Source organism: Pelophylax lessonae (assembly GCF_965119305.1).
Source record: "Pelophylax lessonae genome assembly, chromosome: 2".
Taxonomy (NCBI): Eukaryota; Metazoa; Chordata; class Amphibia; order Anura; family Ranidae; genus Pelophylax; species Pelophylax lessonae.
Window position 1 is genome coordinate 86,952,200 of NC_138769.1, and position 16,708 is coordinate 86,968,907.

A 16,708-nucleotide genomic window follows, 5' to 3' on the forward strand; every position below is an offset into this window, starting at 1 on the left:
ATCAACGCCCTGTTGAAGAAAGGTTAAGATCCGAGCCACAGAAAAGGATCGAGGATGAGTGCCAATCGACTCACACCAAGAAATGTACGCTTTCCACATACGATGATATATCTTGCTGGAAGACGACTTCCTCGCCTTCATCATAGTACGAATCACTGATCCAGACAAACCTCTATCCCTCAGTACCTGGCTTTCAATAGTTAAGACATTAAAACCAGCAACAGCAAAGCAGGATGGTAGATCAGCCCTTGGGGACAACTGGTCTTCTCTGAGAGGAAGCCTCCAAGGGACATTTACTGCCACCAGGATGATTAGAAGATCCTCGCTCTTGATTTCTCGCAGAAACTGCAGAAGAAGCCTTAGCCGAGGATGATACTAGCCTTGCCATGGCCCTTGGACGCCTGCGGCGTCTGTCAGAGAACCCTGTGACCTCGTCATAAACTTCTGTATCCTCTTGTGGAGCCGAACCTGCTAAAGGAGCTTCATGTAAGACTGTGCAAACAGAACTGTCTTGAAGGTGGATAGCACCAGACTCAGAACCTGTATGCAAAATCAAACACAAAAATCTGTTTTACAGCAGCGGATGAATCACGGCCTGTGGTTCCTGAAATTTGTCCAGAGCAGGGACCACCCTGGTCAGAATTAAAATCAGACCTAGGTAAATTCACTCCCTGGACAGGGATAGGGGGACCCTTAGGTAGTTCAGACATCACCTGAACCTTTGCAGGAATTCAACCCGCACAAGGAGACTCAAGACCTAAAAAACCTGAAAAGGACAAGCTTTGTCCCCCTTTCTGGGTACCCCTGAAAGAAAAATTTTGCGGATCTCCTTGATGCTCACCAAAGAAGCCAATAATGGGTGAGGGCAGACATTCATGCTGGAGAAGTCTTGTCTGCTGGTCCAGGGGAAGCTAGCTCTAGGCTTACCGGCCCAAGGTTGCTTGGATCCTTTGGGGGAAAATTTAAAAGATCTATTTCCCTTATTTCCCATCCCAGAAGAACAAAATCATTTTCTATAGGTTGAGAAGGAGGGCCCCCGTCTGTGGCAAGGCTCCTTCCCTTTCCTTGACTGTGGCAGGAAGGTACTCTTCCCTCCCGTGGTACCCTTAATGAGGTCATCCAGGGTAGCCCCAAACAAACGATCACCTTGAAAGGACAGATCAATGAGAGCTTTCTTAGAGGCTTGGTCTGCGGACCAATTCCTAAGCCACAGCACGCGCCTGATCACCACAGCTGGAACAGAAAGTTTGGACAGCACAGGAGCTGTATCCAAAGCTGCATCACAAATAAACTGCAGCTCATGGAGCAACAAGTCTGCTAAATCAACATAAGCAGCGGGGACTTGCTCAACAACCCCCCCCCCCCCCAAGCCCTGGCGCAAAAGCTTGGCCCATTCAGTTAGGGTCTGAGACACCAGGGCTGAGGCTAGGACTGGCCGCAATGCCCAACCAGCCATAGTAAACATGCTGCATACCACAGCCTCCGCTTTCTTGTCAGCCAGGTCCTTAAAGGACAGGGATTCATCTACTTGGATAATGGTTGCTTTATTTAACCTGGAAACAGGCAGGTCCACTACTGGTGGACTAGCCCACTTTTTTAAAAGTGACTACTCAAAAGGGTAATGTACAGCAAAACGTTTGGGGACCACAAAGCATAGTTTTGATTGTTCCCATTCCTTACAGGAAAACCTGTCAAAATAAGGCACATAAGCAAACACCTTTGGAGTACGAGGCGATATGTGTGTACCAAATGACACAGCCATGTCCGTGGCTACATAAGCCGCATCCACCATTTTTAAAGTCTCATTCAATGCAGTGATAAGTGCGTCTACCAGCACTTTTTAATTCGCTGCTGAGACCATGGAGGAATCATCCCCACTATCAGATGGATCAGGGGGTGTGATATTAAATCCCTGGGATGGGCCGCATTCATGGCGGCATCAGGCTCCGAATCAGATGAGACAGCATGAGCAGGGGAAGGCAGGGAATGATTCCTCCTGGGCCTTTTCCCATACGCCACTTTCACTCGGGACACTAAGGACTGCAGGACCACCGTCAGCGCAACAATGTGAAGCAGGGGTTTTGAGGGACCTGCCACCTCCATGAGGGGGTCAGTGGGAGAGATGTGATCCTGAGGATCCATAAGGAAAGGAAGACCTTGCAGTACAAAAACAATCTTTTGGCACCACTAAAGGATCCCCTCAAGGCTCAGGGTACCTATCAGCAGAGAGAGAGATAACAGGGACCAACCAGAGGAGCACCGAGAATTCAAACCCAGCATCATCATGGACGCTATCCCTGTTCATATGTCCTGGGCACAGGAAGAGGAAACTAAGGAGGAAGAGGAGGCGCTTCAGCATCCCCACGAGGCTTCAGATGTTTTCCGAAATCTCCCAGACTAAGGGAAAAATAGCCCCTGTGACATCATCCGGGTACACAAACATGGCCGCCAACCAGAGAACAGCCAGACAAAGGGAAAATGGCCACCATCAGCTACAAACACTGAAGCATGCTGCCAAAATCTTTCCTGCACCCTCTGCAAGGGGACCCCCCTGAAGGTAAGACAGACATTTGGGGGGAGACTCTGCTGTGCACTATGCACTGGGACCCCCCTGCACTATACCCACACTGCAAACAGCAGGGCATGCACCTAGGGGTCTCCAACACTGGGACCCCTCCAGACTATCAGGGCAGGACACACACTATCCCAGGACCCTTACAGAGTGGGGATGGGGGGGGGAGACCCTAGGGGTCTCTGCTGCATTGTCTGCCCTGGGACCCCCACCAGACTACCTGTAGGTTACCCGTGTCCACCCCTAACAAAACCACCAAAAGGGGAGAGGGGGGACTGTACTTACCCTTCCATGGTGCAGGTAACGCTCCTGACAGAACTCCTCGCCACCGAAGTAGGGGAGCTGTTAGCCAAGGGACTGCTGCCTCAGACCCCAGCCCAATCGTATGTGACCCCGAGAGATGTTTAACTCGCGGGCCAGCCTCTGTGTGTGAGGCTATGTTGCAGCGACTAAGTGTGTAGCTGCAGTCGCGGGCTGGGATACCACTGGATCTAGATTATCCAGCCCGTCACCCCACCCGGCAGTTCATTGTAGATCTCCATGAGAAAAACAAAAAAGATGTAAGGAAGGACATAATTGCTAGGACCAGAGATCCCAGCCGGGAGCCTAGGTCCTTATTCTTGTCTACACAGATTAAAACTGATTACCTAGAGCAGAAAGGGGGGGTTATATACCAGCTGAGGATGGCCCATGGGCGTAGCGAGGTGTTTTTTGTTCTGCCTTGTGCTACTCCTGGAGGAGGCAATATAACCCACTAGTTATGATTTATGGAGCGCAGTGTCCGTCCACGAACAAACGAGAAATACGTTTTTTTTTTAGATGATACATCTGTTCCCTTTAGAATACAGTCTCCTCTCTGGACCTTTAACTAGGACATTTTGCAATATCCTGGTTGCAAAACCTTTGCATGCTACATTATCATTATATGACTGCTTTATATTCAACATTACCCTCCTTTCGGTCTTGACCAATGTTCATACAAACATTGTACATCATTTCCCTGCAAAAGCTGCATACCCCACCCAAGCTTCCACAGCTTCTCCACCTTGGATGCTGGTTTCCCGAGGGATACCTTCCCCCTTTAAACATGTGATTCAAGAGATGAATGCTGCACTCCCAGTTAGATTTAACTTTATTGAACACAGCACAACCCATAGAGACAAGCAGAAGTGTGTGTGGGATCTACGGTTTTCAATAAAGTTGGATGTAACTGGAAATTGGAGTGCAGAATTCATCTCTTGAGTTACATTCTGTCTCTGTTGTGTCTTTTGTTAGGAACAATACCATTGATTACTGGTCTGGGTATAAAATGCATAAGTAAAAGAAAAAAAAATCAAATCTGATTACTTTGTTGGCTTGTCTTGTATATTTATACTGCATTTATGTGCTTCAATATTGTCCCACTAACTTGCTGTATGCAGCCTGTGTGTGTTATTCCTCTACTGCAGATTTAATCAACATACATAAATCATTTGAGATTTTCTTCAGAATATATTGTGGAGATGTTGATCTTAGATAGCTTTATAACAAGCTGGCAAGCTTACTTTAAAAAGTTAACAAAAACCTTCTAAAGTAATTTAAACTCACCAATTATTAGTACAAACCAAGAGGACAATCACCATTGCACTCTTAGGTTGCACTAATAATTGGGAAATTAAATAACTTTAGCAGACATTTGTGTGCCATTTATCATTACTGTCTTCTATAAATGACTGCTGCCCATTAAAACAGATGAAGCGAAGCAGAAGAGTACAACTGCCTATTAACCCTGCATGGACACCTTGTCAGTAACTATGGAAACAGGGCTACTAGTAACATATCAGAAGGGTGGCCTGGTTACAGCTTTAATGAAGATGCTTTTTAAGTGATCCAAAAAACTGCAATCAATCAGCCTAATATGTATCTGTCCCATTTAGCAGCCGGGGGTGCTGGCTGACACTGTGGAGAGTCTGATGTTGCTGTGCGTCATTAAAGAGGTTGATGGGAGCAACATCGCTAAGTGAAACCTTGTCACCATTAAATAAAATTGTGTTTCTGCGCACTCCTGTGTTATATTTAGCTGTTCACCTTATTTTACCCCCAGGGTGTTGCTAATTTTAATTCCTTGTTTAATTTTGTATCCGCCGTGTTCTCTGTTCCTGAGGTGCTTTAGATGTAATTTATATTAACAGAAAAATATCGCCCCTTATCCCAATTTGAGCTGCACTGTGCATGACTGGCAGGTAGGATCAGGTTAGGGGTTACCCCAGGAAGCATTTCTGCATTAACCAGATGCTAAACTTAAAGCCGAACTAAAGTCACGCTTTTGAAAACTGCAAGCAGGGGGGCTCTTTATGCACAAGAGACATGCAATATTTCTTCTGCAACAAAAAAACCTACCTGCCGGCTCAAGTCTGCTTTGAAATGTGCACCTACCTGCAGAAATGTAACTCAGTTTACATTCTGGAACAGTGCCTGTGTGACAGGTGACTGCACTCCTGCACATGTTCAGGAGTGACATCATCCAGTGCGGACCAATAATGATGGCTGCAGCCTAGATCACGGAAGAACCTGGGGTAGGTGATGCTGGCACTGACATGAGACACTGGACTATTGAAGGAGAGGCAAGTTTAGTTCTGCTTTAGGCCCCTTTCACACAGGGGAGTTCGTCGGCGGATGGCAGCTCTGCCTCCGCGCTGTGTGCTGTCACGTCCCCGCTGTTCTCTATGGGGGAATCGGATGAGAACAGACCATCTGTCCGTTCTCATCCAATCCCAATCGATCCAATCAGCTGGACGGATGGAAAATAGGGTTTCCATCCGTCCAGATTTGACAGATCGGATGTCAGTGGACATGTCTCCGCTGACATCCGATGCCCCATAGAGATACATGGGGCATGAGTTCAGATCCACCAAAAAAATGGACAGGCGGATCTGAATGGTCTGCCTGTGTGAAAGGGGCCTTAGTGTGGAACTAAACCCATCAATTTAACAGTTTCCCAAACAGTTACATGCAAGGCATGCCATGAATGATAACTGTCACTGCAGCTTTATAGTCTCAACTGAACTGTCAGGCCGTCAAATGGCTAATCGCATTAAACTGAGCACATGCTCAACACCATGGTAACTGCAGATCAGAGACATAGATAGCAGCTTCCTTGTCTGTAAAGGATAGGCGTGTTTAGTTCAAATTTAAGTAGCTGTGAAGCCATTATTCTAAACATACATACAAAGTCCTGTCAAAGTATATCATTTATAAATACACTATTGGAAAACAATTTGTTTTTTCTCTTTTGGATTTTAGAGATGTGATCACTTCTACCTCTGGAGCACATCATGGAGCAGCTGGTGGGGGTGACTACCTAGGACTGATGAAGATGTAATGACTCAAAGATGCTGCAGTTTGACAGTGAGGCTGGGGCTAGAAACTGCTGCCAATCAAGAGAGGAGGGATGAGTGGGTGCAAGGCTCCAAGCAGACTATGGAAATTCAGACAACCCATGAGCTGGCATAGCATGCCTGTACCTCCGAAAGGGAGTAAAATGAACGCAAACAGACCACGCTAGCACGGATCCTCTTCCGTGTTTAATGTGGTCAGTTTTCAACTGGCAGGATCCACCAATTTGCTGAAATCCCCCAAAAAGTTATACGTTTATATAAAAATATACAGCTTTAGGATTTACAGAGACGCTTTATTAAATTTTAGTTTATAAAGTAGCGCAAACACAGGAATAAAAACCACACAGAGATTTTCTCCTTTCTACGCCTTGCTGGCCTCTGTACTCCACACTAAAAAAGATATCCGATTACTTTCTGTTCCTCTGAACCCCTGTCCCCAAGATAGAAGGTATTGGGTTTCCTACCCTGCCAAACAGACTGCTGGAGGGATTTCCCTTTACTTCTTGACCCAGAAACAAAAGGTGAACTTGTGCTTTCAGGGGTCTCCCAACTTTCTAAGTAAAGGGCCAGTTTACTGTCCTGCTGGCTTTAGGAGGGCCAGACTGTGCCCAGCGGGAGTAGAAAATACCCCAGCATCGGTGCCCCATCACTGATTTTAATGGGGGAAATAGTGCCCCATTCTTGGTATCAATGGAAAGAATAGTGCCCCATTGATGGTGTCAGTAGGGGGGAATGGTGCCCCATCACTGGTGTCAGTTGGTGAAATAGTGCCCCAATGGCCAGTTAAAAACAAGCAAAGGGCCACATCTGGCCACTGGGCTGCAGTTTGGAGACCACTGCTTTAACAATTTAAATTACCCTTAATGTTAACTCCATTTTCAGCTAGTGTTATTAGTACAGAATTATCACTGTTTACTGTATTAGTGCCACCAGCAAAGTCAGTGTCAGTTAGTGTCCCTCCACCCAGTGTCTGTTAACGCCAGATTCTCTACCACACTATCAAAGTCCCACTATAAGTCGCAGATCACCACCCATAAAAGTATAGCATCTAAAGCTGCGTAAATGCCAGTATACATATCATTAGTTTGTAGAGGCTATAACTTTCACACAAACCAATTTACACTAATTGTGATTTTTTTTTTTTTACCTAAGATTTGGCAGAATACATTTTGACCTAAATTCATGAAGCAATTTGATTTTTTTATTGGATATGTTTCATAACAGAAAGGATTATTATTATTATTAAAAAACAAAAAAAAAAAAAAAAAAAAACTTAGTGGTGATCAAATACCACCAAAATAATGTGCTATTTGTGTAAAAAAATTATATAAATGTAATTTGTGTACAGTGTGGCAACCACCAGTTAATTTAGCGCAGTGCTAAATAGCAAAAAAATGACCTGGTCTTGAAGGGGGTAAAACCTTCTGGAGGTCAAGTGGTTAAAAAAATCAATAACTAAAATGGTAATTAGCGGAATGCTGCTGGAAACTCTCTCCATAGGGCTAAGCACACGTAGAAAGGTGGGTGGGTCAAGGCTAAACGCCCCAACCAATCTATTTAATATCTATGACCAGCTTAACTGAGCACTGTGTTGAGGAATCTGGTAGTTTAAGAGAAAAGTCAAGGTATAATACAAAATGAACACATTTAAAAGCAGCTATGACACCGAATTAATCCACTGTGCCATTCCTATTCATTTTTCTTTTCTACATTACCAAGTCTTTCCACAGAACCATTGTAACTCCATATACGACCTATGAGTGATTATAGTTAAAATATTCTGCAAGGCAGAGACTAGCCTTTAATCTCTGTCCTTTCATGTTTCGTGAGTCTAGTCATTTCATGTAAACCACTTCATTACCTCGATCACGGCCTTCTTGTCAGCCTTTGGAAGGTTCTTTGCTTGGCGTTCGGCCTCCTCCCATTCCTTCATCACCTGCAGAAACAAAATGATGTTCAGAAGAAGATATATCACAAAGCCATGGTAAAAATAATGGCTGATTGTCTGCTAAGGGTCTTGCATAGGATTCTACCTTATGAATAGAAATCACTGATCAAAGTCTCTGAAACAAGAACTGTCCATGCATTGCCCTAGTAATCAATGAGCTTCAAAACTGCACAGGAAAAATCCCAGTTATGCAATAAAGGGGCATTCTCATTGGCTGCTGAGAGGCAAAAAGGTTTTTTTTCTAAATTGACTTTTTTTCATTATTGCATTGTAAATGGATGTATAACTTGTATGTTCATTGTTCATTTAAAATCTTTACATTACAAATAAAAATGTCATGCAGGGTGCACCCACGACACTGCACTGGTGTTTCTTAAGATTATAGCGTATGTAAAATGCTAGAAGAAAGAAAAAAGGCACCAGGGGATTTTTGCCCTAATGTACAAATATGCACAACATATTTGCACACTATGGCACACTTGCCTGGCAAAGTGGACCCCTTGATCAACAAGATGCCCACACTGTCCTCCACCTGGGTTCAGAATCCTGAGCCATCTTGATGCAACTCCCGAGCATATGCACGGAATTTCACGAAAACTGTACACTGAGCTGTGCATGCACTCCGAAAGAAAAAAGGTTTACAGGTGGGGAGAACCATTTATGACAGAAGAGACTGACAGTTACACTTTCTGACGGTACAGCCTCTGTATGTGTTTTATCACAAAATAACTTTACCTTTGCTTTAAAGTTTTTCAAATAGAGAGACCATAGCAAAAGCGATTTGCTTTCAGACTGTCTCCCTTTGATTGAAACTCCACACTGTCCTGTATAAATAGAGCAGCAGAGGAGAGAGGATGAGTTCACTCCACTAGATCAGTTTCTCAACTCGTTATCAAGGACCCCCAAAAGGTCATGTTTTCAGGATTTCCCTCAGATAAGACGGCTGTGGTAATTACAAAGGCCGTGAAACTGAACAAATCATCTGTGCAAAATAATTGAAAGCCTGAAAACATGACCTGTTGTGGGTATTTGAGGACTGGAGTTGAGAAACATTGCGCTAGATCATTCAGTTGCGTGTAAAAAATTTAGCTTGAGCTATTGAGCTTTATAAATATGAATGATTTGTTATGGTTCTAATTATTTATTACAGGTACTTATCTAGAAATGAACACAGCACCTTACATATACTGTATATATTGTACATTATTATTATTATACAGGATTTATATAGCGCCAAAAGTTTGCGCAGCGCTTTACAGTGTGGGGGAAGACAATACAGTTACAGTACAATTCAAAACAGGAGGAATCAGAGGGCCCTGCTCGTTAGAGCTTACAATCTAGAAATCTACATTCACACTAGTCCCTGCCCTAAAGGATCTTATAATCTAGGGCCCCCAACTCACATTCCTACATATACATACTGGGGCCTATTTAGACAGGAGCCAGTGAATTATGCTCTTTTCTGGACTTATGAATACAAAAAACTGTTAAGTGCTGATTGCTAGAGCAGCTGATCAGCTTTCAGCTCTCATTTTCTAGGGCAGGTTTGAGAATAAAAACCCCTGAATGGCTGCTCAAAGCATTATGTCTATTTTATTTCTTTTAGTTTTTGTTTCTAAGGTTCATGGTCATTGAGTAGTTCAATTTTTTCTTCTGCCTCCGTATTATTACCTGGAAACAATAACCTGCAGCGTTCCAGCTTAGTCATTCATCTTTTACTACATTCCCAGGTACGAAAGTGCCATTTCCCATTACACAGCATGAGCAGGCATTGTAGCAATAAGCCAAACAGCGAAAAAAATCCTCCCCCTCTACTGATCATGGGCGAAGAGGATTGCTGTGACAGCCCTTTTCTGAGTCTATTTGTCCTCGTACAGTAATCAGAATTCATCAGAGGTCACAACAAACAAGCATAATAAAAGGGCTGGGGAAGCCTTTAAATCATAAGACAGCGTAAGGTCTGCGGTCCCCGCTCTCCAGAGGACGCACTGCAGATACTGAAAGTGGTGATAAATTCCTGTACATTCTTCAGCTTCCTTTTCACTGCAACACTTTTATTAATGTAGAAGGATGCTGCTGCCTTCTTGTCACACAGTAATTTACCCCCGAAGCGTAGATGGACGAAGAAAAGGAAACAGAAGTGTATATTACGAAGGGTCTTCCTGCTGCAAGAGCGTTACAAAGAAGGGTGACCAGCTGGGACCACTGGCCTATACCTAGTCTTAAAGAACAACTCACTTCAATTTATTTATTTTTTTATCACATTATGTCCTCCATGTTTTACTTTGTCCCATGGTGCTACATGCTTTGTAAGCCTATCTACAAGGCCGGACAGGGAACATTGGTACATGCTTTGTAAGCCTATCTACAAGGCCGGACAGGGAACATTGGTACATGTTTTGTAAGCCTACCTACAAGGCCGGACAGGGAACCCCCTGTGGTGGTCCTACAATGTGGCTAGCAAGGAGATGGCTGCCTGATAAGTGGGGCCTGTTTTGGCTTTAAGCACTAACACAATCATCATTAAGAGGAATGTATAGGGACGGGACGCTGACAGGCCCTTTTCACTAGGAATTCTGCTTGCTGCGGCTGGTTTTAGACAAAAGTCCAACCTGTCGCTAAGCTTATAAAACACGGAGGAACATGTAAAAAATACACAAACTTTGTCTCCTGGGGGATAGAACACTGCAAACAAAAAATTAAATGAACGTTCTTCTTTAAAGGAAACCTATCAATTACTCGCCGACCAGCCCACATACATATACTGCGGGGCAACGGCTCTTCTGCGAAAAATAACGTACAGGTACGTCGCCTCATTTTTCCGGGTCTGCCAGCCACCTGTTCCCACTGCGATTTGACACAGTGGGAGCCAATCAGCGGGTCCGGCAGGCCCGGTGTATGCTGGGACCCGCCAATCGTTCCCGAAAGCAGCAGGACGGCAGTCTGCCTATTTAAACAAGGCAGATCACCATTCTGTTAGTAGGAAAATAGAGATTTTGTGTTTCTACTAAGCAGGAACACAGATTACTGTCTTCCCACAGTACAAGCACCCCCCACACAGTTAGAAAGCACTCCCTAGAGATATATTTAACCCTTTGATTGCCCCTGATGTTAACCCCTTCCCTGCCAGTGTCATTAGTACAGTGAGTGCATATTTTTTAGCACTGATCACTGTATTAGTGTCACTGGTTCCCAAAAAAAGTGGTCATTTTAGTGTCCGATATCTCAGTGGCAATGTTGCAGTCCCACTATAAGTCGCTCTTCACCTCCATTAGTTAAAATATATATATATATTCCATAAAAATATCCTAGTTTGTAGACACTATAACTTTTACGCAAACCAATCAATATACCCCTATTGGTATTTTTGTTACCAAAACATGTAGCAGAATACATACTGGCCTAAATTTATAAAGAAATTCGTTTACATTTTTTATTGGACATGTTTTGTAGCAGAAAGTAAAAATATTAATTGTTTTTTTCAAAATTGTTGGCCTTTTTTTGGTTTATTGCACAAAAAATATAAATAGCACAGGTGATAAAATACCACCAAAATAAAGCGCTATTTGTGGGTAAAAAAGGACATCAATTTTATTTGTGTACAGCGTCGCATGACCACGCAATTGTTAGTTAATGTAATGCAGCGCCATATCACAAAAAATGGCCTGGTCAGGAGGGGGGAATAAACCTTTTGGAGCTAAAGTGGTTAAATAAATTCATTGGCTGCCATAGCTGACCTGCTCCTGAAATTGCTAGCGGCTTGGCTGACATGCTTATCTTCTGGATTCAATACTTTCCACTGGGCTACTGAACCGGAACAAGAATGCAGATGACTTGACAAAGATGACTCCTGATGAAGCAGAATCTTACTAGCACATTATAGAAACAACTTGCAGAGGGCTATTTCCTTTTTTTTTTGTTAGACTTCTGGTTTATGTATTATTAAATCTGCCCTGGTAATCTGCAAATCTGCACTAATATAATAAAGAATCCAACTGTAATGCAAAAACATGCATACAACTAATAATTAAAATACCTAAATCACAAAAAGAACAAGGCAAGATATGAGAAAATTCAGATTTTTCCTGAATATTTGTTGTCCTCCCATATAGACACATCAGGGCTTGGGCTGCACTGGCAGTTCCTATGCTCACCATTGAATATCTAAATTCAGCATTATTCCCCTGTGACTCTATGAGGAAATGATTGTGGTGCTGACTGGGAACCATTGAGTCCACTGTCCAGCTAAGCAGCAGGTTTCTTATTTTTAGTTGTGCAGCAAATTACCTCAGACATCCTCTCTCTGTGTTTTCCTTCAAGCCTCTCCTTGGCCTTCTGGAATCGGTCGTGTTCATTTTCATCATTGGGAATTTCTAAGTACTTGTCCACAGCATCTGGGGTGCTTGCAGCGGTGGTAGGAACTAGAGGAAAAAAACATGGCAAAAATCACATACCAAAATACTAAATTGTTATATCTTACCGAATTAAACATTTATTGGTATTTAGAACATGCAGCCATGGTGTTAGATGAGAATGAAAATAATCGGACAGAAGGTAACGTCTATTTGGTGCAACCATTAGCCACCAGCTCAGGACCAGTACTAGCGCTTGTGCAGGATGCACCAGGCCAGCTTAACACACAAAGATGCGTCTTGGGAATCACCAAACCCTGAAGATGAACAATGGCTCCTCACAGTAGCTGCACAGGAGCTTCTGCTGACAGAGTTAGGAGCCAATCATTACACTAGGCCTCAATTAACAGATATTTTTTTAATATAAATGAATATATTTTGATACCTGCCAGTATTTAGTATAAAACTTCAATTTTTCAATTGCTCATTACTTGTCTTGTTCTCCAGTTATATGCAGACCAAGCTAAGAGCAATGACATGGGTTGGAGCAAAACTTAATAGTGGTGCGGTTTACAATGGTCCCATATTATTCACATGGTTAACCAAAATAGCTGGAACAAAAGTCAGGTTTCCACTGTGGTCTAATTTCTCCATCACTTCTAAGCCTTGTGACTGAGTTTTCTGAAACAGGAAGTGAGGGGAGTACCACTAACATCAACACTGCACCAACACAGTAAGCATGGAAAGTTCTTCTCCATGGAGACACAGAAAGCAAACAAGCCTGAAAAAGGCTCTAACCTAGGGTGACCAGACGTCCCTGGTCTCTGGGATACAGTCCCTGGACTGAGGAAACTTTCCCCGTACCAAGTCTGCCCCCAGTTTTGTCCCTGGATTCAGGGCCAGATTAACGTAGACAGGGCATCCTATGCTGGCTGAGAAACAGCCTATCGGCTCGGATGCTGATGCCCCCTGCTGGATGATCTCACTGCTGCTGTTGAGTGGAGGAGAGGCAGAGCAAAAAATTGACTGTGTGTAGGGCTGAGACTGGGAGGTGAGCAGATGGGACGAGGGGGCTGTTTGTACACAGGTGAGGGCAGTGGGGGAGCAGGGGTCAGAGTTGATGCAGCTGCATGGAGAGATGGAGAGTTTAGCTGTTGTGGGGAAGGGCTAAGAGGTGGCTGCAGAGATAATCGTTGAGAGAAGGGTTAAGAGGTAAGCTATGGATGTGGGGGCAGAAGTCTCTGTGCTTAGCAAACCTCTGAACCCTGCACTCTATGCCTAACACCCTTCTGTGTAATATGTAGTCCTGTGTCCAGCGCTCTGTGTATTATTTTACTCTTAATTTCCATGTTTGAGAACGTTGAGGATGCTCTAGACTCCATGTGATGCCTCTGCAAATATATTGAGCATGCAGTTCTGGAAGTTACCCTGCAATTTAGTTCTACCTTTTTTTTTTTTTTAACTTGTTTTGTTGTATATGCACAAAAATAAATACATATACATTCACAATGCAAATTTGTGGTACATCAAGTAGTTGACAGTATTATCAAATTAAGTGGCATTGAGTCAAACTTTCCAAGAAAAGTACAGCATATATAGGAAATAAAAAACCAGCTGTGCAGAGAATACTGTAGGTGACAAATACAGTCAATTGATGTAAAAGAGCAATCCTACCCCAAAACTTTGGAGGAAAACAAAACCAAGGTAGCAACATATAAATGTACAAAAAGGACTTGCAAATTCACCTGCCACCTAAACCAAAAAAAAAAAATATATATATAAATATATATATATATATATATACCCATGTCTTGTGATTTTTATTCAGTGTTTACATTGGAATGTCATAAAAAGCACGCTTTTCTAAAGTGGTGGGTCAGTAATCAAGGACAAAAGGGAGTCGCTTGTATCTTGACTATCTAACCAGGCATCCCAAATTTAATACATTTTTTTGGACACCCTCTAGCCTCTTAGGCTAGTTTATTTATGGCACTTTTCCACTGCAAGTACCGGCTAGGCTCTACTCGGCCCTGCTTGGCCCGGTTTGCTTTTCCACTGCGGTACCGTATGGTATAGTGTCGGAACGGTTCGGTACGGTACGGTATAGGTTTGCTTTTCCACTAAAGTAGTACTAAAGTTAAGTGGGTGGGATAACAACGGGGTGGGTGTGATTCTCTGACCAATCAGTGGCTAGTAGTGACTGCATGCAAAGGATTGTGGGATATGGTACCAGTTTGGTACCTGTTGGAACCACAATCGAGTAGGTACTGTTTTTTCAGAGCCGTACCGTACCGTTTGGTTCCATGCAGTGGAAAAGCAAACCTATACCGTACCGAACCATTCCGACCCTATACCATGCGGTACCGCAGTGGAAAAAGCACAAAAGCGTGCCGAACCGGTACGGTTCCATGCAGTGGAAAAGCGCCATTAGAGGCACATTTTAATGAATTAGTCTCTTCCACATAGTAATATGTAGGGATTCTGTGGGTATATATTGGAGTGTGAACCAAATTAAAACAGCGCTAACATACTAAATAATTTGGTGGCAATTAACTTCTATATAATAAAGTGCAAAGTGTCCAAATTTATGTGCAAATTGATGCAACTGCTGTGCATCCAGGGACGGGCCACTCACCTGAGCACTGCTTGATCGGAAGGCTTTTTTTGCACTTGAGCACCTTATATTTATATTACACCAAGATTTAAGGACTCTCTAAATTATTCATTATTTATTGTGATTGATGGGGATTCAATACTGGTTCATATTTACAATATTTGTGATTTATTGCTGGTTTATCGCTGGTTCATATCCTTATTGCTGGTTCATATCTATATATTTATATATTATTTATATTGATCACTTTGCACTTTAATACTTTACTACATTCACCAGTCACTCCAGATGTGATGCTAGCGCTGTCCTAATTTATCTTTTTACACATATATTGGAGTGCCACTACTTTTCTGGCGTAACAAAGAAAAATTCGTAGAAAGTGTTTTTGCTTGGCACTAGGATCCAAATCTTCAAAGACGTCTAATAAGAATGGATTGGGGTTACAAATATTGGGGAGATCAAATGTGGATGAAATAAAAGCAGTAATCTGGGACCAAAAAAGCCCAATTCTATCACAATCCAAGACCATCTGCAGAAAATCCTCAGGATGTGTAGAACATTTATGGCAAAAAGGTTGGTCTCTTTTATGCATGCGGAACAAACATTGTGGGGTGTAGCACATCCTGTGTAAGTATCCAAGTGAATCATCTGATCTCTGGCCAAAATAATTGTATCTGAATAGGAGTTAAAGACTTTCAGATATTACTACAGAAAATTTGCAGTAATATCGGCTTGCCACTGTCAGTACTTTAGGAAAAAGTGTCAGACATTGGCCATCCAACAGCTGGCAGTACAAGGCAGAAGGGAGCCATGTGTGAGTAGGGTGGAGAAGGGCTCTTTCCAGTTTAGAGTTCAGGAGATGCATCACTCACAAACATTTCTCCAGACCTAACCCTACTAAGCATCTGTGGGGCATCCTCAAACAGAAGGTGGAGGAGTGCAAGGTCTCCAACATCTACCAGCTCCGTGATGTAGTCATGGAGGAGTGGAAGAGGACTTCAGTGGCAACTTGTGAACCTCTGGTGAACTCCATGCCCAAGAGGGTTAAGGCAGTGCTGGAAAATAATGCTGGCCACAGAAAATATTGACACTTTGGGGGCCAATTTTGGACATTTCCACTTAGGGGTGTACACACTTTTGTTGCCAGCAGTTTCGACATTAATGGCTGTGAATTGAGTTATTTTGAGGGGACAGCAAATTTACACTGTTATACAAGCTGTACACTCACTACTTTACATTGTAGCAAAGTGTCATTTCTTCAGTGTTGTCACATGAAAAGATGTAATAAATTATTTACAAAAATGTGAGGGGGTGTACTCACTTTTGTGAGATACTATGTGTATATATATATATATATATGTATATATATATATATATATATATATATATATATATATATATAAATACCTGTGTCATCATTTTGTTGCATTGACTTACATTGTGGTCTTTCTGAATTACAACCAAAAAATTCTTGTTTGCATTCGTATGTCTCTCCTGGTTACCATGTGATGTCCCTGGTGGAAAAAATACTATTTAAAGAGATTCTGTGACCCTTTCCACCCTTTTCATTGATTGAGAAAGTCAAATTCTCTATTATTCTGGAAGCACTGGTTGTTTTGCAGCAGCTGCGATTGAAGATGAGTGGCAGGAAAGCGCTGTTAAAGTGAGTAAAACTAGGTCTGATGTTGGTTTTGAAGAGAACTTGTCATTTTGAGGAGACTAGGTCTCTGTATTAGTAATTTTTAGACGCCAATATAAAGCAAAGCTATTGGTGGCAGAAACCAGTGATAACTGTTCCAGATGAGTTTCTTATTATCCCCATGATAGAGGTGTGCAGAAGGATTT

General features: G+C 42.7%; 1 protein-coding gene across 4 annotated transcripts in view; it reads right to left on the minus strand.

The window, feature by feature from the left end:
* Positions 1-16,708, minus strand: part of APP (amyloid beta precursor protein) — a 413,913-nt gene that overhangs the window by 60,408 nt on the left and 336,797 nt on the right. For all 4 annotated transcript variants that reach the window (XM_082247698.1, XM_082247697.1, XM_082247700.1 and 1 more), the window contains 2 exons: positions 12,185-12,318; positions 7,811-7,885 (listed from right to left, as the gene is read on the minus strand). In XM_082247698.1, the coding sequence (XP_082103824.1) occupies positions 7,811-7,885; positions 12,185-12,318 (209 nt within the window). The remainder of the gene's footprint in view (positions 1-7,810; positions 7,886-12,184; positions 12,319-16,708) is intronic.